Source organism: Theobroma cacao, chromosome 3 (genome assembly GCF_000208745.1).
Source record: "Theobroma cacao cultivar B97-61/B2 chromosome 3, Criollo_cocoa_genome_V2, whole genome shotgun sequence".
In the NCBI taxonomy this organism is placed as follows: Eukaryota; Viridiplantae; Streptophyta; class Magnoliopsida; order Malvales; family Malvaceae; genus Theobroma; species Theobroma cacao.
In genome coordinates, this window is record NC_030852.1 from 34,327,473 (window position 1) to 34,354,247 (window position 26,775).

At 36.5% G+C, this 26,775-nt stretch overlaps 4 protein-coding genes across 5 annotated transcripts; 1 reads left to right on the forward strand and 3 right to left on the reverse strand.

Annotated features, from left to right (window-relative positions):
• Positions 5,700-7,481, reverse strand: LOC18606561 (zinc finger protein CONSTANS). 2 transcript variants are annotated; one of them, XM_018117193.1, is made up of 4 exons: positions 6,757-7,481; positions 6,444-6,620; positions 6,107-6,268; positions 5,700-5,985 (listed from the first exon to the last, which is right to left on the reverse strand). In XM_018117193.1, exons 1-4 carry the CDS (start codon positions 7,330-7,332, stop codon positions 5,890-5,892), a joined length of 1,011 nt encoding a protein of 336 aa, XP_017972682.1. In that variant the 5' UTR covers positions 7,333-7,481; the 3' UTR covers positions 5,700-5,889. The 2 variants fall into 2 exon arrangements, with proteins under 2 accessions (XP_017972682.1, XP_017972681.1); XM_018117192.1 differs by having other exon boundaries at positions 6,733-7,481.
• On the forward strand, positions 9,947-13,008 carry LOC18606562. Its single transcript, XM_007040245.2, has 8 exons — positions 9,947-10,465; positions 10,587-10,608; positions 11,102-11,158; positions 11,242-11,323; positions 11,873-11,968; positions 12,058-12,182; positions 12,279-12,297; positions 12,400-13,008. The coding sequence occupies exons 1-8, from the start codon at positions 10,366-10,368 to the stop codon at positions 12,649-12,651; spliced, it is 753 nt and encodes a 250-aa protein (XP_007040307.2). The 5' UTR covers positions 9,947-10,365; the 3' UTR covers positions 12,652-13,008.
• Positions 14,666-16,294, reverse strand: LOC18606563 (E3 ubiquitin-protein ligase RHA1B). The gene has a single exon (XM_007040246.2). The coding sequence runs from the start codon at positions 16,126-16,128 to the stop codon at positions 15,601-15,603; it is 528 nt and encodes a 175-aa protein (XP_007040308.2). The 5' UTR covers positions 16,129-16,294; the 3' UTR covers positions 14,666-15,600.
• Positions 24,201-26,746, reverse strand: LOC18606566 (V-type proton ATPase subunit E). The gene is made up of 6 exons (XM_007040249.2): positions 26,468-26,746; positions 26,252-26,352; positions 25,709-25,865; positions 25,378-25,571; positions 24,874-24,973; positions 24,201-24,459 (listed from the first exon to the last, which is right to left on the reverse strand). The coding sequence occupies exons 1-6, from the start codon at positions 26,567-26,569 to the stop codon at positions 24,424-24,426; spliced, it is 690 nt and encodes a 229-aa protein (XP_007040311.1). The 5' UTR covers positions 26,570-26,746; the 3' UTR covers positions 24,201-24,423.

Below are 26,775 nucleotides of genomic sequence, written 5' to 3' on the forward strand. Positions count from 1 at the left end.
AAAAAGCAATATTCATAAAACCAAAATTATGCTAAAAGCATAATGTCTAGGAGTTTTATAAAGATGGGAAGATATATATGTAGATGCCCCAAACTATGGTATTTGCTGAAGTGAGGATAATGACATTTGTAAAAGGGGTATCAAATTCGATCCACCTTCAAATGTGAAAACATGTACTATAAAGTTTTCCTTACAACCTAAGTACCCCAAGAGGAAACCTAGCCATCGAATATGTCATTTCACTCTCATCCTCCCCAGTCCACAAGAGAAAAAGGAAAAGAGAAGAAAGAAGAAAAGAAGGTCCTAGTCCATACATCGTTCAGTGGCGTTGGAGGAAATATAATGTTGTTGGCAATCGTTTCATGTCTTGATTATTTAATTAAGAGAATCTGCATAGATGGTATCACTCTCAAGCATGAATGTGAATGTGTGCTGCATGCTATGAACAATTAAAAGCTACTGTCCCTGGAAACCCTCTTGACGACCAAGATTAGGATTTAAAGCATGAAAGTGTGGAACTTCCATTAGCCCGTACTATTTGATGAAACTGTGTTTCCCTAGTGGTGAATGACATTCAACTTGGCATGAAAGCACAGCAGAACATGTCAGATCGCCAACTTTTCAAAGGAAGTTTTCCTCTCAAATCTACTTGTGTTGGCTCACAGCAAGTTGTGATGGTTTCCCGAGGCTCAAATTGGCTGCAAGAACGCTTTTCTGAGGCATGAAATGGTAGTTGTCCCATCTGGAAGTTGGTAAGAGACCCCACAGACAATGACCTTTTGAGTTTTGACAGAAAGAGAATCGGTGGATTCTTCCACACTGCAATAAAAAATTTGTCTGATTTTCCAGCCTTGCCAAGACCTAGGGGCTCTAGCCTTTGACTGCTTTTTTAGGGACATTCCCCTTGTAGCTTAGATGATGAATCTCACGCCATGTAGAGGAAGGAAGTCATTGGTTATTTACAAATTTACAAACTATTGGACTGTTGCTGCATTGGCTAGAGAATGGAAAGAAAAGCCACCTCTCATAGCAATGCAACAGTAAGACAAGCTTTCTCCATCGACAAAGTCAAAAAGCATGGACCCCTGCCCTGCTCATACATGGTTCAACTTTCAAGCCTTGAAAGGCACAAATTTAAGAAATTTAATAACAAACAGGAGCATCAGCAATGAAAGGGGAAGCATATTTGGATGTTCTAACATTTTTCATACTTTCCAGATTGGCATGGTATTTGCAGCTAAACTAATGTTCTTTGGTTTGTATCAATGTTCTGGTATGAGTGGGTTTGATAAGATTTTTGCTTGAAAATCATTGAGTTTATAATATTTTCACGATCTGTTATAAGCATAAGGCCGATGCATCGTCCGGCAAAAGAAATACTAATAAGAGAGTACAAAGCAAAGTAGTAACTACGATTCTGATTCTCTATATAGCAAAGAAAAGGGGCATAAAAATCACTTCACTCAAGGAAAGAGATACAGTACTAGTAGTATTCATGATAGAGATAAACAGAAGAGTGAGAAAGGAAAAGGAAAAAAAAAGGAACATCATTCAAAAAGAAACAACAATTCCTCTAGCTTTGACATGACCATCACCCAAGATCCCATTTCTAGTGGAGACATCCAGGGAGAAGACAAATAATTAAATAATATGCAGTAAAGAAGGACTGAAAGGCGCAAATCATTTGGAAGTCTCAAATAAAATAAAAACAACTGCTCATCACTAAGGTAGCCAAGCATGAAGCCTTTCCAGGGCCAAGGCGGAGTATGTAAAGCACAATGGCACCCGGTGTTGACCTAAGTGTTATGAAAAACCGAGGTGGTTACTAAGCATTTTCCAATTTATTTGATTCGGAAAGTGATCATCAACAATATGAAAGGACAGTCAGATTTCCTAGGAGCATGCATATGCCCAATTTCTTAGCTTAATTGTGCAACACTCAATGCAGAATCTACCAGCAAGCTTTTAGTTTTGTATGTTCTGTATGTTATATGTCCACACTTCACACCCAAAGAACTAACTCAAAGGAAGTTTCTTCTTCCTTTTCGATTTTTGCTTTTTGTGTTGTTAACCGAAACTTAATTTCATCATCGATGGCATAGCCTCTTTTTTCTGGTGCACTTCATGCGCAAAATTTTGTACTACTAAACAACAGAAAAGCTGGTCCATTTGACAATCATATCCCATTCGTGTGCATGCTTAGTATATCATATTCTATATAATAATTGTATGAAACAATTTTATTTTCTTGCAGGACTTGGAATTTTCGATGTAGCCAACAAAAGCCCTTTTCTTGGACTGACAAAAGGGACGCCTTAGGGGGACACCTATAGATCACTTGATTCTATTCTCACCATCCCAAAAGAAAGAAGTCCTTTTGTCTTTTGGGGTGGTTTTTCTATTAAGCCTAGAGGCCAATCATCTCATTAACCATAGCCTGCAATGATTTAATATTGAAGTAGCTTTTGAGAATCATTTTTCCAATGTTGAGTTGGTCAAAAGTTGAGCCTGGAATCTTCTTGTTTTAGTGCCCCTTTCAATATGTATTATTAATGATTTCCTTTGTTCATCTTTTTCTCCCCATTAGTCATAGCTGTCGATCTCTATCACTCACGTTTTTATCCTACAAGGAAATGTTTGATCAGAAACATACTAAATACCTCCTCTCCTTGTTAGGGAGGGCAGAATTTTTATGCAAAAAAAAAAAAATGTTCCATCAGATTCGCTCTCTTTCCTCTCTCTATATATTGCCGTCTATCACCCCTGTCAAGATTCCTTTGGCTCTCAAGTTTTAAACAACTTTTGAATCCCAAATTGTCCTAATGATAATGATAAACTCCCAGATGCTCATATTTGTTGTTCCTTTTGCTCTTTGCATCAAACTTTTCTATTTTCCGAGGGGTTCCACCAATATCAACAGTCAAATCTATCTAAACATGAACCTAAAAAGGTTTACAGGTTTCCAACAATAGGCCATGTTAATATCTAGAGGTGGTCAAATTATTTGATTAACCGAACTTGGAAATTTTCAGCAGTACGGAAGCTTTATAATGGAAAGCATTATATTCTCTCTTTGCCAAATAGAATACACAGTTGACACCAGAACACCTCGCAGGAATTTTAGAGGAAAGAAAATGTTTGTGACAGACATGATATATATTCTTTTCATCTGCCAAATCTTCATAATTTATATGTGCTAAATCTTCCAGTAAGCATGGATAAATATTGTCTCTTGAGGTATACAAATAGTGTGTTAATCAGCTTGACACCTGGGTGTTTCACTTTACATCTGCTTTGCTTGAGCACTATGGAAGAAAAACTGTTATTAACAAAAAGAAGAAGCCTTTGATGACTTTTAAAGAAAACGATTGTAGTTTAATTCTAGCTTCTGAAAGAAGAAACTACAGGCTCTGTACCAAAAAAGAGAAAAAGAAAGTGCAAGCCCCATAACAGGTCTAATCTCTTTGGATTGCATTTTGTAAAATTTGAGGCATAAATTGCCAGAATTAATCATTGGCTTAAAGGTTTTTGAAGCCATAGCCAGAGCATTTGGACTGCAACATTAGTTTACAGCCTTAATTTCAGATAGTACTGATACCTTACATCAATCAATGAAAAAGAATTGGGTGCTATTGTCATATAGATTTTAAACTGATCTTCTTCCTGTTTAGGGACAGAAATTTTCAGTGAAATATAATATATGTTACAATGATCAAAGGGTTTCCAAAGACTGAATCATGCCATCCACTCTCTCCATTGGGGGTGTTTGTGCCAAGCCATCATTATGGCCCTGGATTTGACAACACTAAAAAAGGTTAGAACCTATAGTACATATAAAATAATCCTCTAGCCTTGGAAACTGCTTTGACTGTTATTTGATTGGGAAATGTATTAGGTTTGGTTCTCTACACTAGAAAAAATTAAGTCTTTCCTTTTCAAAGCCATTTTCCAGGGTTGTTCCCTGTTTCTGCAAAGTTTCTTTCCAATTCAGGTATAAAGCTAGACTAATTAATCAATAAAAGAAGAGAAGGAAAAAGAAAATAGTCCAGCCTACAAAACCCAAGTCCATAGACAAAAGAAGTCAAATCTGTGTTAATTATAAAAATTTAATAAATTTGCCCTTGGTGCAGCATCTTATGGTATATATATATATTCTCCATGATCATTGTGTAGTTGGCTCCAAACCATCATTTTTCTCTCAACTTCATCAATTACTTCACAACCAAGAAAAGAAAAATTAATGTGGATTTATGGGCATTTTATGTTGGTCAATAATCCTCTCCATTGGATTTTATCTCTCTAATGATCCAAACTTGTTAATATAATTGTGACGGGCAGCATTTAGAGGGCATTTATGCCCAGCAAGTAAGATGCCATTTTTCCTTTAACTAAAAATTTAGACCAAATGTACATTATTAACTTTAATAAACCCCATAACCCTTAAATCTACTGAGAGCAGAAAGCATATTCCAACGCAGATTGGCTTTTGTGGTAACCAATCACCGGTAATTCTTTTGTAGTAAAGTAAGAAAACATTGCAAGTTGCACAACCAGTCTGCGTGTTGATTTTGATAGAAATTGGTAAGATTATGATCTCTTCAAGTTGTAAGCTCCACACAATAGTTTTTAAATCAACAAAACAAACCCACCAGTCAACACCAGTCTCATGGAATTCCGGACTTCATAATGAAGATACTCAGAATGATCTAACTAGAAGTTTTAGGAGGATTGTTCTTCCACCATTAAAGATCTGTTCAAAGGGAAAATTTTGTAATGCACAGAACCTGCACATATAGCTCGTAGCTTTCTGTATTGGTTTCCAGAAATCTTGTATTCTGGCAGTTTATCTTTCTTTTTATAGGATTGCTGCTTCAACCAAATTTGATAAGCATACTATTTGCACTATTATTCATTAAGTAACACTATTGGCATCCAATCCAGTCAACCACTAAGACAAGGAGGGTAATTATGAATTGCTTGCTCTCTGCCCTTGCCAAGTTCTTTGGTCTTTTTTCTTTCAATTTTTTTCAAGAAATAGATGCAACTTAACAAGTAAAGTTGCTTGACATGACCATTATTATATATATTAATAATTAAACTTTCCAAGTGTTACTGATTACGGGCACTTCAAATAAAGAATGAACTAAAAATCTCACCAGCGACCATATATTATATATTGCATAGAGATGCAGCAAGTGGAACAGTTGCCCTCTTCCATGGCTAATTAGCATCTCAAGTTAACAACTACAACGATTTATGGTTAAGTTAACATGATTTTTCCATCTCTGCTTTCAATCAAGTAAGCGAAAATTACAGAACCATAAGAACAAAAGCAGTTTGCACTGGCAAATAAGGGATGGAGAATCTATGAATATATTTGGAAGAATTGACCACTCTTGGCCTGGGCCATGCGTGAATTCATCAACATGATTTGATAATATGTAGAAGATTCCAAGCTCAAAGATGATTGCAGCAGCTAGCAGGCATGGTACTGCTGTGTGCTTTAATTACCTTGAACCAATTAGTTTTCTATTATTTCTAGTTTTTTTTTTTTATATTTGTGCGACCCAAATAATGGCATAAAGCTCATTGTTTAATCTTAAAGTATATGTGCACTTCCTGAACAAAAGCATAACTGCATAAATAATTGCAGTGAGAGAACCATGAGTGGATCTTGCTATCAGGTCAAAGATTCGGGGTCAAAGTAAAGAGTGGTATTATTATCATTGATCACCTTATTTTGTACCAGGATAGGTGAGAAATTATTGTTTCAATAAAAGGAAATTTTTTTTTACAATTAACTGATGCGATCTAAAAGGCCTCCTTTGCTATTTTCTAAGATACTAGACTATAGAGGATTAATGCTCCTCTGAAGGTTTTCCCCAACTATCAGAAGCAGCCATGGTGGTGCTGGTACTGGGTTTGGCTGAAACTACTCATGAAACTTCCTCTTGCCGTTGTTTCATCCTCAACTTCTTGCAGCGCCTACAAAAGAAGCCATTAAAGTGAGAAAATGCTTATAATTTGCACATTGCATGCCCAAAACATAAGTATAATTAAAAAAGTTTGTTTAGTGATAACTGCTACGACTGGAACGATTACTAACCTGCATCGAACCATGAGGAATGGAGTGTAGTACCCATAGGCCATCTTCGTCTTCATCTCTGGTTGAACATGCAGCCTTGGGAACCTCAACAGTGTCATCGTTGCGCGCGAATCTGCCACGTATACGAGGGCGGTTGTCGGCTAGTGTTTTACGGCATGCATACTTTTGCATCAACATAAAAGCCAAACCGCGTTTAGAACACAAGCAAACAAATGTAATAATCAATATATGTACCGGAAAGAAACAAAATGTGCTACTAAAAGAGCAATTGCTCTGAATAACACTCTCTTCAATTCATGGATCATTCGGGTAAACAAGGACAAAATGGTAAACCAACCTTAATTGTTTTGTTGAAGTTCCTTTGGTTGCGCTTGGCTTTGTACTTTGAAATCCTCTCTTGTCTCTCTTCTGCACTGTAACGTCCCACTTTGAAGGGTGCTTCCTCCATGAACGAGTTCTCTATAGCCGAAGGGGTTGAAATTGACCTTGGGTTGGTATAAGCGTTTCTCATATTCTAAAAGCCAAAGGAATAGAACAAGACTCCATTAGATATAAAGTTCAAAAAAGGAAAAAACAAACACAGAACGAAAACAGGGTAGCTGAGGTAATAAAGAGACGAAACAAACCTCTAAATCTCCGGTACTGCATACCTTCCTCATTTGTCCGGCGAAAAAGCTGCTCTCAGGCATGCTAAATGATTGGCCTTGAAAGTTCTGAGACTCCATGAGAGAATCAAAAGGAAGTTGGAATGAAAAGCCAGGCTTTCCTTCAAAAGAATTGCTACTAAAGCTCCTTTGCAAGTACTTGTCTACATTATCAACACCTCTGTAAGCAGGATCGAAATCCACTTGACATTCTTCATTTTTAACTTCCAAATAATTCAAGCCGTTGAAATCTCCATACCCGTACTCTAAATTTGGACTAAATGAAAGAGACGGGTACTGGGTTGTCTGATAAAGGCTAAGGTTTTCAAGCTGGTCTGTTGGGGGTGAAGATGGAAGCAAACCCGAAACGAATTGGTCTGGACAAGAGGATTCATCAAATGGGTTTTGTTGGTTCTGGCTGTTGTTTAACAAATCTTGAAAATTATAATCAGATGAGGAGTCTTGGAAAGGAGAGAAAGGATGATCAAACAATAAGGGATAATCAATTGTATCGGTTGAAACCATTTCCGGAATATAACGGTTCACGGAAGAGTCATTAGAAACAGAAAGATTACAAGACATTTGAAACCAAACTGACTAACTCTTGACTCAATTGAACTAAAAGAAAAGGAAATAAACAAGTAACACAAAAAACAGAGAACTGGGTTAATTTTTCGCCGGCAAGCAAAAGGTGACACAGGCTCATGCCCTGCGTTTAATTTATTGAAGGCTTTAACATTACATGGTAGTACAAGACAAAGCTCTCGCCCTTGAACTTATTTATACACACCAGTCCACCCCTCCTCTGCCTTGTCCTTTGAAGTTCAACTATGCCCCTAGACAAATGGGATTTTACATTTGTTGCACTAGTCGTTTCACCTTTGGTTCTTAATTTCCGCAGCAGCCAAATCTTTTATAATTCTTATAAAAATTAAATGCCTAAATTCGGATTTAATTTCTCGTCAAAATTTTCAACCCAATATGCAATGTATTATATTTATTATTATTATTGATTAATTTAGAATATCAGCTTATACCTGATAAATTTAACAAAAACAATTATTTTAAATGAAAGAACATAACACATCACATCCGGAATTTATGAGCAAATTTATCCATCCAAACATTTCCCAGACTTGTTTGGTCAAAACGAATAAGCATTCCAAGACTTGAGAAAGAAGTTTTGGCTAGCCATTTGTGGACTTAACTTCTTAACCGACCAAGACTCAAAATTTATCCCTAAACTTGATTTTAATTTCTAATCACGCTTTTTATCATCCAGATCATCGCTAACGTAATTTTCATCCAACTTGTTTATGCGACTCTTTAAGCCAAGTGAAATTGCTAGTCAAGTGTGGGAGGAAACAAACGCGACCCCTACTCTCCACCAAAGGAACTCCGTCTCTCTTCTCCACCATTAAATTCAGATTCTTGACTACTTCTACTCCTGTTAAAATAAAATAAAATGTTAAAGACTGTTGGATTTGGATGAACGGCTGTGGGATTACTTTGCTGTCGTTCCCTTGAATCAACAAAACTTGGCATGCACTGTTTGAGAATTTCTACTTTTCGTTAAACTCATTATTCTCTAATCCTGCTTAGCGCTCATGCTAATCAAATGATGGATTAGGGTTCCTTAATCCCTGATCCAGCACTCCATCGTATATAAATGGTATGATACTTTAAAAAGTTTTTGAATTTTTTAAAATTTTTTAAATAAATTTATTATATTTAATCAAATTTTTATAATTTCATTTTGAATCAAATAAGTATTAATAATTAATAATTAATTAATTATCATTAATCAAAATATAACTTGTTATTTTTTATATCACGTATCACCAATATAAAAAGTAAAAATTTCACATGATCATGTCATTATATTACAAGATCATCTACTATAACAAGTCAACATGCCACGTTAGTATTATGTGGTATAAAATGACAAATGATGATTTAATTAATATCATTTAGTCAACCATTAATAATAAAATATTTATTGAATTTAAAATAAAAATAGAATATATTGATTAAATGTAATAAAATAATAAAAGTTTATTTAAAATTTTCTAAATAGTTTAGAAATTTTTTTAAAATTAAATTTTGAATTAGTTAAATTATTAATTATCCATCTTTTAAATTTAAAATTATATGAATTTTTATTTTTAGAAATTTTCATATAAGATGCTTTAGAATCAATTCCTTTTTTTAGCATTTCATAAAGATAAAAACCAAACAAATAATTTGAAGAGAATACGATTCTTATAACATTATTACGTATATCATTTATATCCTTTTCAATGCAAAGGATTAGGGGTGGAGGGTAGAATATTTATAGGTTGTGGCTTCCCAAAGTTTTTTGTATTTTTTATTTGTTATATATATATTTTAATGATCCTTCAAAATTATTTTATTTAATAATTATTTTCATTTCTCTAACCATTTGATGAAATTGGAGTCATTATAGTCAACATTTTACTAGTTAAGCCTAACATATAAATTATAATCTAATATGCTAAGCTTATCAAATTTTAAAAAATAAGATTGAGTCTACTAACCTAAATCTAGTAAGTCTCAATTCATCCCAATAGCCAAATACACTAATTAGCAATTGAAGAGATAAATAAAAAATAAAAAGAGAGTTTTCTAAAAAAGTTACTATTTTTTTTGTAAAACACACAAAGTGAGTAAAGAAGTAATTCAATTAAATTTAAAAAATTATTTTTTATTCGATTTTTACGTATAAATAATGAAAAGTGACTCATTTTATAATTTTATTTAATTGTATATATATATATGACACAACTATTATTCTTAATGTGTAATTTTTTATATCTAATATTTTGTGAATTTTTTTAATAAATGAGAATTAAATTATATATAAAATTTTCTTTGATTATTTAAGTGTTTTTTTTTTGTATTTGACCTCCTAAAATTACTCTTTTAACTCTGCCCGTGCAAAGGATTAAGGAAGCAAATTGAAAGGACAATGTGCGTCAAGCCGAATAAATGAAAAGAAAAGGCTTTTGCGGCCGACCGTCTACCAAAACAAAGCCACGCGACAATGTCAACTGTCAGGCCTTTTCCAAAGACAAATCAAATACTCCCATTTTCTTTTCATTTTCTAATAAAAGGGGTTGTCAGTCTTTACTTTTGGGAAAATAATACATGCTAGTACTTATACGTTAAGATTTGTATTACATAGGAGTCATCTAGAAGCAAAGGGAAAATAGTAGTGGGTAGCATTCTCACTTAAAATTACGAAGGAAATTACTTCTTTTGATTTTATCCGATCCACGATTCACGCAGCCAGCTAGAGCTTGTAGAGTTAACTTATTATTCTGGTCGAAGTCTTCTAAGTCATAATTCAACGCAATTCGAGTTATTTTTCCATTTCCTTGGGCTTCTCTTCCTGCCTTCTAGATTCGAGTTTTTTTTTTTTAATTTAATCTTTGAAGCGTCTTTTCCTACATGACTGGTATTTAGAATCCTAAACGCAGGCCCCCTATTGGGCCATTCAACTTCCCAATTCCGTCAAAACTTTTCACTTCCTTCATTCTCTGTTTTTCATCGGGAAGGGTTTTTTGTTGTACTTCGGTTGTTGAGTTCTCAGCCATGGCGTCGCAAGAGTACATGGACAAGATGCAGCTCCGCCAGAACTATCGAAATCTCTGGCATACCGATCTCGTGAGAACCATTCAACGGGACCCTCCGTGTAATTCTTCTTCTTTTTCTTCTCTTTTCCCTGTTTCTATTTTTCTGAGTATCTCTCTTTTTGTTTGTTTGACTGATCGACGATTTTTTTTTTATTTCCCTTTGGGTGTATGTTTCTGCAGATTGCTGCTTAGCTTTTTGGTGGTAAGTAATTCTGGATCTGTTCTTTTTATTACTTTCTTCTTTTTCTTTTTGTGTGCCGTAGATCTGACCGTCACTTTGTCTCCTAAATTGTGTGTTTTTGAATTACCTGCATTTAGGGTTCTTGTTAGTGATGTTTTTAGGGTTTGGGGAATTAGAGGTCGTTGGCTGGAGTGACCTAGGGTTGACTCTGGCTGATTTCATGTTTCTGTTTTAAATTGGATGATGAAATGCCTTTCCAAGAATGCCTAATGTCGGTATGCACCTTGAGATTGATAGTATTTTGATTTTTCTGATGTATGATTTTCCATTTAGCATTTAGTCGATGAAGTACATCTTTCACCCTGGAAAATGCTCATTTCTTCCCTGGGCTTTTACCTCTTTGCTAGGAAATGATGTTCTCCTTCCCTCACTTTTCATATATTTTCTTAGTTATAAATATCTAATGATAGATTCTGTTACCCGTCCATTGTTGATTTTTCTTTTCTACTTGTAGTGGGCCATGTGTATCCTACATGCTTCGGAAACGAGCGCTTTATAATGACATGTCGAGGTAATTGATGTATTTGATTTCTCTTTGAGCACAAGTCAATGATGTAATATCTTGGTTTAAACATAGCCTCTCTTTTTTTGTAGGTATACATGTTGTGCTGGTTATATGCCATGTAGCGGTAGGTGTGGAGAAAGCAAATGTCCTGAGTTTTGCCTTTGCACTGAGGTAGGAAGTTTGTCTATTTGGTCTGTACTGCTTCTTGTGTTACTTCGACGCGTGCCTTAATTTATCAGCTTACTGGTTTGATTATCAACACCAGAACGTCTATGGGTTGAGAGACGCTGGGCGGGTTTACCGTGAACAATAGGAATATTAGAGATGCACTGATATAGCTGTGTATACAAGCCATTTGCCGCAATGGAGTAATGGGAATTTAGGTTTTTAAACATGACCATTTTCAATTCTGAAGAAGTTGTGAAGAATCTAGCTGTGACAAAAATCTTTAGTTGATGTCGTTTGGCTAAAAGTATGGTATGCATTGAGGGGAAGGATGGGGGGAGGAAGGGACATGGTTTTCTTCTTTGGAAAGCATAGTATTAAATTGTCTAAAGAACCTATTTAATGCTAAGTTCTCCTTATTGTGATAAAAGGCATGTAACTTCTTCCATGGTTGGTTTCTTTTTCAAAATATTTTTGTAATTTGGTTTGGCAGTTGTAAAAAAATTCCATTTTTTTCTTGTCTTTAATTTCATTATCGTTTGTTTTCATTTCCAGGTTTTCCTCTGCTTTGGGAACTCAGTGGCCTCTACCCGATTTCTGTTGCAAGACGAATTCAACATTCAAACAACAAAATGTGACAATTGCATCATTGTAATCTATCTTTTTCTACATCTATGCATCTGTAATCATATCTTCCACTTCTTGGCCATTGATTAGACATATTGCCTTTTGATATACAGGGTTTCATGTTCTGCCTTCAACAAATTGCCTGCATATTTTCCATAGTTGCAATGATTGTTGGAAGTGATGAGATTCAAGAGGCATCGCAGTTACTGAGTTGTTTGGCTGATATGGTTTATTGCACGTAAAGGATTTCGTTCCATTCAGCACTACCTATCTCATAGATAGTTTAGTTTAAAGATGTTTTACTGATAGTTTTTTTCTTATGGTTTCTTTGCAGGGTCTGTGCATGTATGCAGGTATGAAGTGCTTCTAACACATGCAAATGGAAATTCTTGTTATACTTTTTCGGAACCATCACTTAACATTTAGCAAAATGGTTTTTTTTTGTTTGGTTTCAGACGCAACATAAGATTGAAATGGACAAACGAGATGGCATGTTTGGTCCACAACCAATGGCAGTACCCCCTGTTCAGCAGATGTCACGCATTGATCAACCAATTCCTCCTGCAGCTGGCTATCCACCACCAGCATATGGACAGGCTTATCCACCTCAGGCACCTGGCTATACTGCTCCAGGTTATCCACCGGCTGCATATCCTCCTGCTCAGAACCCTCCAGCTGGTTACCCACCACCTGGCTATTATAGATGATCTTTCCCTGGTTACTTCTTGGTCGCAAGCACCTGAGTCTGGGTTACTGAGACATGGACAGAGCTGGTATTCATTATTAAATTTGACTTTCATGCTGTTGCGATTTATATAGGGATCTGTTTTATGTGTGATGTGGTTTCCTATTGCTGATCTAAACAGTTAAGGGTTTAAAAGTAGATACTGTCGACATGTCTGTTCTCAAAATCTTTTGCTTCATATTCCTATCCCTTGGTGTTTTATGTAAATTTGTATTTATGAATATCTGCAAATTTTGGTACATAAAACCAATACTGTCAAACTTCTGATGTCCACGAATTTTCTCTTTTGAGGTTGGTAAAATAAAATTGAATTGGCTCATATTTGCATATCCAGTAAATGTTGTTGAATGTAACAGTTGCGTCCGGGAAATATGAGATCTGTCATTGTGGATTTGTACTAGGAAATATATATCACTGCCTCCGGAAGTTCTTCAGGTGACCGTTCTTTGGCTAGAATTTCGAGTAGAGAACTCTTAAGCTTAGAATGTTGACCGTTCTTTATTTTCCTATACCTTTACATGGATAAGATGCTAAGTTTGACAACCCAGACCTAGATCAATAATGTAGGAGGGTTTATTCCCCAGTTAACTCTATTAACTTGTTGGTTGCAATTTATATTTTTAGTCTTAAACCGCAAACAAATCTGGTTCAACTACATGAACCCGTTTGAACATAAACTATGGTAGCATGGTTGAAGAAAGTGGGAAGGAAATTTCTGACTTAAGCTTAAATCAAATAGTCATAACCATAGAAATTTCATGAATAGACCTTCAAAAACATTTAGCAACCTAAATTCAACCTATCCATGAACTTCGTTTTTCGCACAAGACATAAGTCGAGCTGATGTAACCAATCAAAGCTGTGTCCTATCCTCTTTTAGGTAAAAATTACCCCTGGTATTAAAACCTTGGCTGCCTGGCGTTAGGGCTTCTGTCACGAGCTACTATTTTCCACCACCACCTCCTTAAAATAGTTTACTTGTTCGCGTAAAGAAACATGAAAAGGAAGCAAGGAAATGGATACCCCAAAATGCACAGCACAAAAATGCAGCTCTGGGCTACCTCTCCATGTGAGGTCAGTAAATGCAAAATTTAAAACATTTGGTGCAACCTTTTTCTATATAATTAAGATTTTTACTCTAAAAAACTAATGGGAATGGAGATTGGAAGCTTCTTTCCGTGATAGCTAAGTTTGATATGATTTATATCTTCTTTAATTAATCCAACAGAAGACCTTTTGCTTTAATTAATTAGTATCTTAATGAATTCAGAATTAATAACAGTGGGACACATCCAAGAAAAAAAAATGAAAAACCAATTTATAAATGTCAAAGGATTGTGGGCTATACTTTATTTTTTTTATCACTTAATTTATCAAACCTTAACCGTGTGGGCTCCATGGCCAGCAGTCGCATCTGAGTGTTGCCACTTGGCACCAGAAAAAGCATCTCCATATCCCCTTCGAAGTTCAAATAAAATGTCGGACCAGCAGATTAATCAATCTCATAGGAAATTATTATTACTATTAAGTAAATTTCACTCTAAAATGAAATAATGCTAGCTGTTTATGGCAGTCTTCCTTTACCTTCTGTTCTTCACTTGTTTTTTCGTTAAATAAATTGATGATGAAAAAAAGCAGAAGAAAACCCAAAGTGAATATATATATAATAATTGATTGCAACTAGTGTTTGTTTATTAGGATGACATGGAATGTAGATATATGTGTTAAGAAAGGATGGTTGGCCTCATTTCTTAATCACAAGAGTCCAAGACACTTCTCTCTTTCTCCATCAATTTCATGTTAATTTTATAAAATTATCACATTCAATTATGTATTATGGGTTCAATATTCATGAACCCAAAATAATTTAAAGTTAAATTTGGTACTTAATTGGGTTGCAAACTATGATTTGGATTTCAATCATGATATTAAATGTATACAAAGAACTTTCAGCCTAAGACTATGAGATATTTGAGTTAAAAAGAAAAAATAGTTTCTTCACTAATTTTGACAGCCCAACCACAATATAAAACCAAAGCCCAAGATGGGGTATCCTTTAACCGGCCTATGCTCTCCTAGCAATTGAAAGATTTAGCTGGGTAATTCAGAGGGTACCCTACAGAAGAAAGAGAGATGAAGACGACACAAAACACACAAAATTCCAATGGGATTATCATCTGTTAGGTATTCATTTATGAACTATTATTGCTGAAGAAAATCAAAAGAGCAATGAAATCCATATGGATTTAATCAAAAATGTTTTGGGTTTTTTTTTTTTCCTTTAAAAAATTCAATGTGATATTTATTTGCTTAATTAGATACATGAACAAGTGGTAGATCTAGCATTACCCCACCTTGAGAGTGAAAACAAAACCCATTTTATTTCTTCCAAAGACCACAACTTTGTCCAAACCCCTACCAACAATTAATCCTGTCACTCTCATTCTCCATAGAGATTGAATATAGGCATTCACAAAGCTACAAACCTAAGCAAGAATATTATTCACACACCAAACTCCTTACACCTATCTATACCATAACTTAAGTATCATTATTATCACATTCAAACCCACACTTATTATCATCAAACCTGCCCGAAAAAATTACTTGAATGCACCATCAAATCCAAACCCAATAACCCAAAACAAACCAAAAAATAGAAAAAGGAGCAACGAATCGCAAAATACTATCATCCAAAAATTTATAAAAAAAGAAAAAGAACTCTGGGATTCAATAGCTCAATTTTCTTTTTTGGTTTTTCGTCATTGTGGTAATGTTGCCGGATCTTTCATGTATATGTACAACACCAACCCCTTTGAGATAAAAGGAAAATAAATATAATAATTAAAAAAAACACCATCTTTTTTCTTTGCTTTTTGTTTTTTGGGTTATTTAAAGCTGACAGCTCTGGCTAAAAAGCAGTAATTTGAGAATAATCACCGAAGAATTCAGGGATCCCAGAAGCAGCCCAAAGCCTCTCATTAAATGTCTCTTGCATATCATCAGGAACAAAACACGTTCTACATAGCGGACATGTTTTCTGATCATATCCCATCCAACGGTCCAAACAGCTCCGGTGGAATATATGTCGACAATTGGTCAGCCGCCTGATCTCATCCTGCCCTTCGAAGTCGTACAAACAAACGGCGCAGCTGTCCGGCGGGTCGACTAGGTCGGAGAACTTGACGACGGGGAGGAGTTCCCGGATGAGGAGAGCCGAGACCGGGATGCGGCGGGGCGTTGGAGACGAGGAGGCGGAGTTTGAAACGTCGGTATTGACGGTGTCACGCCAGGGAATAATGTCGGGTTCGAGGAAATCTGGGAGACCCAGATAGAGAAAAAGAGTGGAAATGAATTTGCGAAGGTAACCAAGAAGAGAAAGTGTGTGGAGAAGTAGCCTTGGGAGGAGAAGCTCTGAGTAGCCCACGGGGAAACCCATTTTTCTTTTGAAAGAAAGTGAGGGATGCGTGAAGAAGGTGTTCCTTTTGTGTGTTTTTTCAGTTTGTTGAGTTTGTTTCTTTGGTTTGGTTTGGTTTGTTCAGGTTCTGTGTTATGCAAGAGAAAGAGAGAGAGAGAGTGAGAGAGAGGGAGAGACAGACAGACAGGAAATAGGAAGAAACATGATAGAGTGGCTTACTTTATAAAGAGAGAGTTGGGAGTGAAATTACCATATTGGATATGCTATTTCTTCTTTAAAGTTTAAACATTACTAGTCCCATGGATAAAATAAGACTTTTCCTCTTGTCTTGTATTTTCATTTCTTGCTTTTGAAATTACATGGACAATTTAGACAATGACACATGCCTTTGTCTTCAAGGTAGTACTCATGATGACCTAATAGCCAATTATGCGTGAGCTTTTTGATAAGAATAAAAGGAAATGATTAATTTTGCAATGGAATAATTGAGAAACAGAGACTGATGACGTTAACAGGGTGAATACACCGAGTGACGGCCAATATTACAGCTTACAGCATCGTTAAGTTGGGAATTTCAAAAGGAAGACTGGAAGACCGTGCAAGCAAATACCAAGGCAAAAGAGAAAACGTTACGCAGAGGCGAAGAGGAGAGATGGGGGACGGGGCCCCATATTCCGAAGCCTTGTCTCCAGTAAATCTCTGGTACATTCATGGCACCCAATTTAGCCAACCCAATGCATGCATGATGCCCCCCTGTGAAAAGGTGCATGTGGGCAGTATATTCATTTTCATTCAACGCTAATTACAATGATTTTCATCCTGGTAAAAACTTTTTCTTGTTCCAATTTTACTATTTACTTTGCTGGGTAAGAAAAAATTATAACAAAAAGAAAAAAAAAAAAAGGAGTGGCAACTAAAAAATGATTGCGAGTGCCATCTTGTTCCTAGGAAAATTATAGAAACCGATGCACTTTAGTGATGATTGTTTTGTAAATTACTACAATTGAATTTAATAAGCGTTGGGAGAGCTTTTTCTTGGACCCACGGAGGACAAAGCAATAAACAAATAAAACTATACGTATATACGAAAAGAAAAGGCTTCCACTTCCACAATTTCAAGAGGGTCCATGGAGATTAATAAATTTGAAGGTGTGCACCATCAAAGTGTGATAAAGAGAAGTATTATGATTAGTCCTTGAAAGTGGGTTCATTTTTCCTTGATTCATCAATCAACTTCAACTTCAATTACCTAACCTAATTAATGCCATAAATATATATATTTCAACAATAGAGATAAATTTTGATTGAGACATTTCGAAGTTTCTTCAACCTTAGCACCTAAAATTCCTTGTGTGATTCATATAAGTTTGGGATTCTTTTATTGTTTGTGGAAAGGGAAAAAGAAGTCAGAGCATTTATATATTTATATATATATATATATGATTTCTACATATAATCAATGTTTTTAGCCCAAATTGTGTAATTTTGGGGCCATATATTATAACAACCAAGCATTTCTATTTAAGTAGTCACAATTGAACTTGATAGTATTATGTTTTAACCTAATGGTTATACTATGTTGCCCACAAGAATCAAGATTTGGAGTTCAACCCTTGTCCCCTTTACCTTTCTCACATGTACTAGTGAACTTGGAAGTGTAAATAACATTTCATTTCAAAGCAAAAGAAAAACTAGGGATTCTCAATTGTCAAGAAATGGGCCAAAAAGGGCAAAAAAAGAGCCATGGTGCTGAAATGTCTTTATACAGTAAGTGGGGTTTTTTGGTTCCACCATTCGACCCTTGGGAAGCCCACAAAACAAAGCTAGGCAATAAAGAAGCCAACAAATCAATGGCAATTAAGGAGGGGGCATAGTCATGGCTAGTGGGGTTGACATTTGGTGCCTTTGACACATCATGGTGTCATTTTCCCATCTCAAATGGGAGTGCCACTAACACATCAAATGGCCTTATCGAATGATTTGGAGACAAAGTTTTCAGGTCCATTCCAATATCTATCACCCTCTCTCTCTCTCTCTCTCTCTCTCTCTCTCTCTAAATCTGAAAATTAATAATGTTTTTCAATCACTTTTGTCTTATGATCATCTACCCCCTCTCTAATCAAGTTAATTAATTTCTCGGTGAAGTTAATGTACGTCGAGATTATTGTATTAATAAGTTGAGTCAATAATGATCTCAAACATACATTATTATTATTATTATTATTCAATTGAAATCAACCCACATGATTCATATTCATTGACACACTATAAATATTTATCAATATCTATTTGTTAATGCATGAAAAAGGATAGGAAGTCAAAACAATATCTCTTCATTCTTTAGTGTTTGAATAATCTGTTAAGTTAAACTTCTTATTTGGGTGATTAGTATTAAAACACCATGAAAACGAGAGATTGGTCTTTTTATTTAATATTTTTAATCATTATTTACATATATAGCACTTATAAATCGAGAGAATNAGTAGTAGTAGTAGTAGTAGTAGAGAGAGAGAGAGAGAGAGAGAGAGAGAGAGAGAGGGAGGAGAGGAGGAAAAGAGGAGCTTAGCTATAGCGGAGACAGGGATGTCTGGTTAACGAGCGAGGCATGACCAAGCAGGCAAGTGATTGTGGGTTTGCATCGGGAGAGCCAGAGAGGGCATGAGAATATGGCAAAATATTTGCGGATCCCAACATGAGTGGAGAGGGTCTGATGCCACACCATGCAGCTCCTCGGCCTTACTGCCAATCCTCTCTGACAAATATGCCCTATACAAGCCAAGACAACCATTGGCCCACCCATATGTGGGGGGCAACCCCACCCACCCGACCGAACCGCGCTCGATCTCACCAGTCACTACCGCCTTTGTCTCATGCCTTGTCGTTGTGTCCATGCCATGGAGTCCCAACGGGAATCACAAGAATCTTCAATATACATATGCTTACTGCTCTTTCATATGTCATAACTGGCCTCCTTGTCTGTGGTTCATTATATTCTATGGCATCTTTTATTGCAATCTCAGTAAATCAGTTACCCATGCTTTTAATATTTTTACCTTTCAGAAATGATAAAATCAAATTTAAATGGTCTGCACCTGGTATGAGGATACGGTGGTGCATGAGTTAATTTGTTAACTTTTGTCATTAAGTTTCAGCCTATACTTAGCTCAGCTGCTTGAGAGACTAGAAGAGTGTGTGAACACCAAAGGAGATAAGAGTAGAGTACTGGTAGATAATTGGAAAGCCAACTTTAGGGGTGAAACTGAAAACCCAAAAGCAAAACAGGCATGGGAATGCAATTTCAGAAAAGCTTTCTGGCATTTGGCCTCATTAGGAACATATTAACAGGTAGGCCAGCTAAATCCAACCAAGATCTCTTTTTTAACTCTAACTGTACACTGGCACAAATCTTTAGCCAAAGTTATTCCACTTGCTCTCTCTTACTTTAGCTTTGTCCATTCCTGTGTTTTGGAGCTGTTTTTATTCTGTTCCTCCCCATTCCTAGCCAAAAAGCATGATATTTGTGGGCGATTAGCTCTGAGTTCTGACTCTAACCCATAATGTTTATATCTCACTATCAGAAGTTGCCTGTGATAAGATCGAACTGAGTATCAAAACATGGCTGCAGTCCAACTTTGCCTGTCAGAATCTGTCTCTGCTTCAAAACAAAACAATAAAATAATTAAAAAGAAAGAAAAGTCTTATTGGGTGAATATTTAACCAGACAATTAACAGCAACTTGAATTGTAAAGACAATGCCGAAGGGTTTTCCGGGTCACGCTCAAATTGACATGTGAGAGCATGTTGATCATTGGCGATATGGACTGACGAGGACCACGTGGCTTCTTTTCCGTGTGTCCTTTTCCCTTTGTTTTGGGAAATTAAATGACTAATCATCTTTTTCTGCACAAATATCATGTGTACGGGCCAATGGCCATGCTACGTGCCGAGGAGTTTCGCCACTGTATCTGCAATCACATCCATTTTACATTACAATGTTCAAATTACTGCATACTAAGAGAATAATGTAAGAGTCTTCAAGCAACTCTTCGACGGCTTAGAATTTGAGATCTGGGGGGCTTGCAGGGGCCTTGGTCTCCCCTCTTAAGCCATTGCAAAGCCAAAGAGGTCACCTTTTTGTTATACACAACAAAGGGTAAAATTAAGTGAGGACTGGGGAACAAGAAAGCGAGACATGCTTCAATGCCAGATCTTTGAGTCATGGCAAAGAGGAATTGCAGAGAGATGAGCTAGCATAGCTGATAACACCCCTTTTTACACAAGTTGCTACAGTATTAAAATCAGCATTAAGCAATTGCAAATTAACAAGTCTGTAGCGGAGAATTAAAAAGAAACAAAATTAACAGCTATATGATGACGTGAAAGAACTGCAAGAAGCATCTGACTGTCTGTCCCCTCCAACATTGTTCTGGAGAGGATGGAATGTGGTTAACAGATAGGTTCTTGTACTATCTGTTTGCTTTTGAACAGTGTCTGCACAGTGCTTCACTGTGTACCCACGTTTTATTTATGTACAATAACCTACGAGAATGTACAGGGGAATGGTTCTTGAATTCCAGTGGAATTTTTTTTAGGAGGGGAAGGGGGGACCAATAACAAAATTTAAATGACAAAGATGACAATCACTTTTGTTAACAACCCTTTTTCTTTGTCTATCTCTTCCCCCCACCTCCCACCACACTTAGTCCTTACAACCATGAAAACGTTATCTTTTCTTCCATCTGTGGGGTTTGGTACTCCTCTTTGACTCTTGATTTGGATGCTCCTCTAGAGTTGTCACCATCTAATCTTTGCCTTTTTAACTTCTAATCATTTGATTGCTTTCAATTTTTTTTAATGTTGTATTTTCTCCCTTTCGGTATGTATCTATTTTGATAATTAAATAATAGTGTTTTCTTCTTTTCTTTTTTTTTTAATTGTCTTTGCCATCATATTCTTTAGGCTGTGCCTAAAAGTAGTTAACTTGCTAGGAGAAGAATAAAATATCATGTCTCATTATTTTTATTGTTTGATCTCTCAATGATTGGTCATCTTTCTCTTGACCCTCAAATCTTAGTCAGTTTTGTTACATCATTTGCTCATCCTTACACTTAAAATTTACACTTGATTGAATAGAAAACAAATAATCCAAAGTTTATGGAATTTCACCCTTAGCATTCTCATTATATAGCATGGTATTGAAATCAACTTACCTAGTGCAAATTAATGATTAGTATAATCTTAATCTAGTATTAAAATTACTAGTGTTTGTATAATTAGCTTTCTTGCTAACATATATTTATCGACCAACACCTAGTCTAGTATAGTCTAGATAGTGGATTTTCCAAAAGGGGTTTCTAGTTTGGTTGGCAGCCCACTCAAGAGGAAAAGAAACCAGAGTTAAGTTGAAGGGAGAAGGAGATGTCCACTGTTGAGGCTCACTTCACTCTGTGATTGAAAAAGATAACGGATTCAGCATAGACACCAAGTCAGACTTGTGGGTCAATCTCCACATGTGGGATGTCGCCGCCTATACATTCTTGCATTGTTTGATTGGAGGGCTGAAACGGTAATTCAAAACTATTCAAAGATATCATTTTGATTTAGCCTGATGATAAACAAGTCTGACAAAGGCCTTTGGAAAGTGCTTGGTTTTTGTTGGTTTATACTACTATTTGTTCATATAAAGATTTCCTGGATTCATACCTCTCTTCGATAAGCTAATAAACTTACTTTCACACATAAAAGATGGGAATCCAGTTATTGAGGGTGATTAGCATCTCCATGGTTGTGTTTATGCTGCCAGCAGCTACCACCATGAGAAGTGTCCCAACTTCGGAGTTTGATTTCGATTTCTCAAGACTCCTTAATAACTAATCCTAAAAACATTCTCGAAACCGGTGTTAAAGCCTTCCCAAATGATGTAAACATGTCATTGAATCGCCAGAAACATGAACTTCTAATTGGGCCTCAGTCTCACATCTCAATCAGAACCCTGCATTGCTCAATAGCGAGATATGCTTTTTATTTGTGGACGCTACAGCCTGCATCTTTCAACGCTGATTTTGGCAACGCCAGCTTTGCAACCTGAGCAAGAACGCATGGCAATTGGCGCATTAGTAGACAAATTAGTATATGTGGATTTAGCATTTTCTTGGTGTTCACACAGGCAGGAAGGAAGAAAGAAAGAAAGAAAGAAAGACCAAGCATAAAGATAAGTGCATATATGTTCTCCAATAATAGAGGCAAAACATAGCCTACTTTGAGGTTTGATTGCAATATTTCTAGATGTGAATTTCATTAATCTTTCCATATATTCATGAAACAGGAGTTTCGTCTTACAAATGATGCAGAACATATCATTTTGACCTTGCCATATCTTCATTTTGAGCTTCCAAGAAGTCCCACACTCTTCACCTCAACAGGAGGAATCCCACTCAAAACATATAGAATCCCACATCGACCCGAAAAATGTAATGTTAGTTATTTATATACGCTTTTACACCTGTGCTTGCTCGCCGAGCTTAGTAACGCAAGCTTGTCACCTGAGTCGGGGCATTATGATGATGGAACACGGGTTCTATCAAGTGTGTCGGATCCACTGTTGGTATAATTCGGGCCTGCCCGCTCCAAGCCAAGAGTTGTGCCGTGGGACCTGAGTGAAGACTCTGGGTCTCGTGGTTCCTAAAGTGTGGTGGGTACTGCGTGAGGCTGGTTTCACAGAGCAGCGAAGACCACCCGCTCTTAGCAGTGGAAGGATAACAGGCCTGCGCCACATGGATCCAATATGGCTCATTGGGTTGGCCCTGACTGGACCATCATCTTTTTGTAAAAAAAAGAAAAACTTCTCTAATATATTACCTTAACAAACACAATGTTAGGGTTCTGTAAATGAAATGGGCCCAAAGAGGAGCCCAGTGAAGGCCCTAGTCTGGTCTTCTAATGTCAATGAAACCACCCTCATGATAAGCTTTTACTGCTTCCAAGAAGTCCCCAAACTTTTGGCTTAACAACAATGAGCCACTCGAAAGAGAGAGAATCCCACATCCTCTAGGAAGAAGAAACACAAGTTATTTATATCTGCCATTACCCCCGGCCGCTTTCGCTGGACTTAGTAACGAATCTTGTAATCTGAATGGGGGCTTATGTCGTGGAAGACGCGTTTCGGCTCACTGAATTGGATCAAGGATGGTCTCTTTAAGGCTAGTCCGTTTTAAGCCATAGAAATTTGAGGATAGACTCCGGGTCTCGTGACTCGTGGAGTGGTGGGTACTGCGTGAGGCTGGTTTCACAGAGCCATGGAAGACCAACCGCTCTTGGCAGTGGAAGGAGAGCAGTTCTTCAACACTCGGGTCCAACATAGCTCATTGGGTTGACCCTAACTGGACCATCATCTTTTTTATTTTTTTTAAGCAATTTTTCTGGAGGGAGAGAATGATTTTAAACATGTGTTCAAAATAAAAATCTTATAGTACTTGCACCAGAAAAAAGTATAATGTAATTTGTGGCCAAATAAATTTGCTCTTTCAGATATAAAAATTGATCTCTGATTATCCTTTTTTTAGAATTTTTTTTGATATCGTTATAAATAAATTAATTAAATTAATATCAATGATAAAATAACAAATTTATTTTATTTCAAATAACAGGATTTTTTGTTAGTGCAAAGAAATCCCTTTGCAGGTCGGCAAATAACGCATTCCACTTCTGGGAAACTCCATTGCGACTGACAAAAACCGGTTTTTGTTCTTTTGTTGGAATGGCCAGGCCCATCATGAGGTTCTTCTCTTAACGAAGTAGGTTGACATAGGCCCAAAGAGGAGTCCAGCAAGGCCCTAGCCTTGTCGTCCCATTTCTACGAGACGTTGGTAGAGTAAAAGAGAGACGCTGCAAGAGCCTGGATGACAGAGGGCTGATTCAAAACTCGAAAATGGCCGCGTAACGCTGAAGAAACAGGCCAGCAACGTGATGCCTACTTCAGCTGCAAGGCGTTGCCCAGGTAAATATTGCAAGGGGTTTACCAAACTTCAAACTCTACGACAACAAAAAGTTTAGCTCCAGATTTTAAGCAAACACTACTTTCAGAAACCTACACCTGCTACTGAAAACACTTCATATTTATTCATTATTTAAAAAGAGTACTTCAACCATCCCTCAAAATGATATACGCACCAATTAAAGATATCAGTTTCACTAACTTTTAATAACAAACGATCCGGGGAGGAGAACAAAATGACAAATACATGAACAAACAAATTCACGCTATGCTCTATGGCTCAATGACCAAAGCTGCTGAGAAAACAATACAATACTACCCCTTCAAGCGGCAGCCTGACTGAAGAGCCACTTGCGGATCTGCAATGAGAGTAAAAAAACTAGGTTCACAAAAAGGGAGGGAAGAAATTATTTTAATTCAAGGGTCAGAAATCAAGCAATGGTGGACATATATGACCAAATTAGAAAACCTTAAACACGTAACATGCACCCCCGGTCCACACAAACACACACAAAAACAAGAAATAAAGAAAGGTGCACACACACACAAGCATGCAATCTATGGACTCTGCACTTGCAATTTGCATCTTCTGACTCGTCATGAAGAATTACAAACCATCCAGAACATGAAGTCATGGATAACCAACAAACTATAGGTACTATCTTGCATTTGTGCGCACGCGTGTGTGTGTGTGTGGGAAGGGGGGATTAGTAAAACTAAAAGAAACAAGGTAGAAATTAATTAAATGTATCTGAAAAACTACCAAAACCCACCTCTGGAAGTTTTTTACGGAATGCAACATCCAGCCGTGCATCTAAGGTGTTCTCACACACAATTTTTCCATCTCGGGATGCTAACACTACACCTCCAGAGCTGTCAAAATGAAAAGCTTTTAATCAGTATTAACATTCCATCACCGTTCTTTTTCTTCTTTCTGGTAGGGGGAGGGGGTGCACCAAGAAAAGGTTGCTATGATAATTAAACAGCAGCAACCTGGTAAAAATCCTTATGAAAATTGGTTATATATTACCACTAGTTTGTACAGCAAATAGTATCACCATACTAGTCAACACTTAGTTACTAACTTAAGCCAAGCCAACCACTTCGTAATACACCAAAAGACCAACCCTTCTCACTAATAAACTGTAAGGAGGAAGGTTGGTCCAAATAATTAATAATCCCTGCCAAAGCATCACATACCTGAGAAAACGTAATTTTGCACTTTCATAGAATTAATAGTATATGCCAGAAAGCAATTAAAAAGAAATAGTATATACCAGAAAGGACCATGAGCATTATGATGAGAAGGACCAGGGGGAAGATGGACATGGTCAATGAATATCTCTGGTGGATGAACATTCACTTTAGAAGCATATTCCTCCTTTGCTGAATCCAGCACAGACTCCACCAAATGCACATCATCTTTGCGACAACGAAGTAAGACAGCAGGCTCTTTCAGTCTGACCAAACTCTGCAATAAAACAACATTACTTTAAGATTCAACTGTACACAGAAGTCATTCCAATCAAAAACTCCATACATGTTTATCTAATGTTGCAACTTTCTAAGATTTTCAAGAATGGTTTAATGATCTTGCTATTTGCTGACCTGAACAATTAGATCTTTCAAAAGATTTTTATACACATGGTGATCACGGCTCACATTCAGAAGGTCCTTGGATGCCGCCTCTTTCATTGAATTAACCACGTCATCTTGAGCCTGAAGGACCTTAATCCTAGATGCATTAAGCTGCATCGAATACTCACTGCAAGAAAATAAACAAAAACTTAAGTCTTATTCTCAACAGAACAGTGTTTTCCTAATCATTCCCACATGCCAAGTCTGCATCAAGACAAACTGAATTAACTGTGCTTTCGCTAATCAAACTGCTTCAATGTTCTAATCATAACCCTAAATCACATTACGCTTTCAGATCACTAACTACACCAGTGCCATTTTCAAATCTGACTTTCAACGAGTTATAATTAAGTGCCAAATTTTGCTTATATTTAAGTAGAAATCTCAGTTTGAATTCGACTTAATATCCACTAAAATATAGAAATTCAGTACGATGAATAAAGTAAACTATAAACTGAAATTTACAGCCAAAAAACAGGAAAATAGATAAAGTTAAAAAGAATATTAATTTACATTTTCTTTCGAATTTCGACTTGCTTCTTCTTCTTCTCGTACTCTTGTCTGATCTTCTTCTTCTCCGCCTCCACCAATTGGAGCTTCTCGATGTTGAATTCCTAAAATACCCATCGTTTAACCATCAATTCACCGGAGTACCAAAAACTCACAAAAATTTTAAGCCAGAAGAAAAAAAAAAGGGAAAAGTGAATGAATGAATGAAAATAGCAGTACCTCTTCAGCGGAAACTGAGATCTCGTTAGCCTTTTCCTCCGCTTCTTGGCGGATGAATCTTACCATCTGCTGGATCTGCTTCGATACATCTGCGTCGTTCATTTTTGCGGGGATCTTGATTTGGTTTTTGATGATCTGATCAGATAAGAGTGTAGAAGAAGAGTTTTTTTTTACTTTAGCTGATTTTCGATCGATAAAAGAAAATGAAGAGAACTGTGAAGACAGTTTTTATTCATGCTTCGCAGATGTGTATGACCAAGAGCCGTTTGTTTTTATTTTTTATTTTTTATTTTTTATTTTTTAAGAAA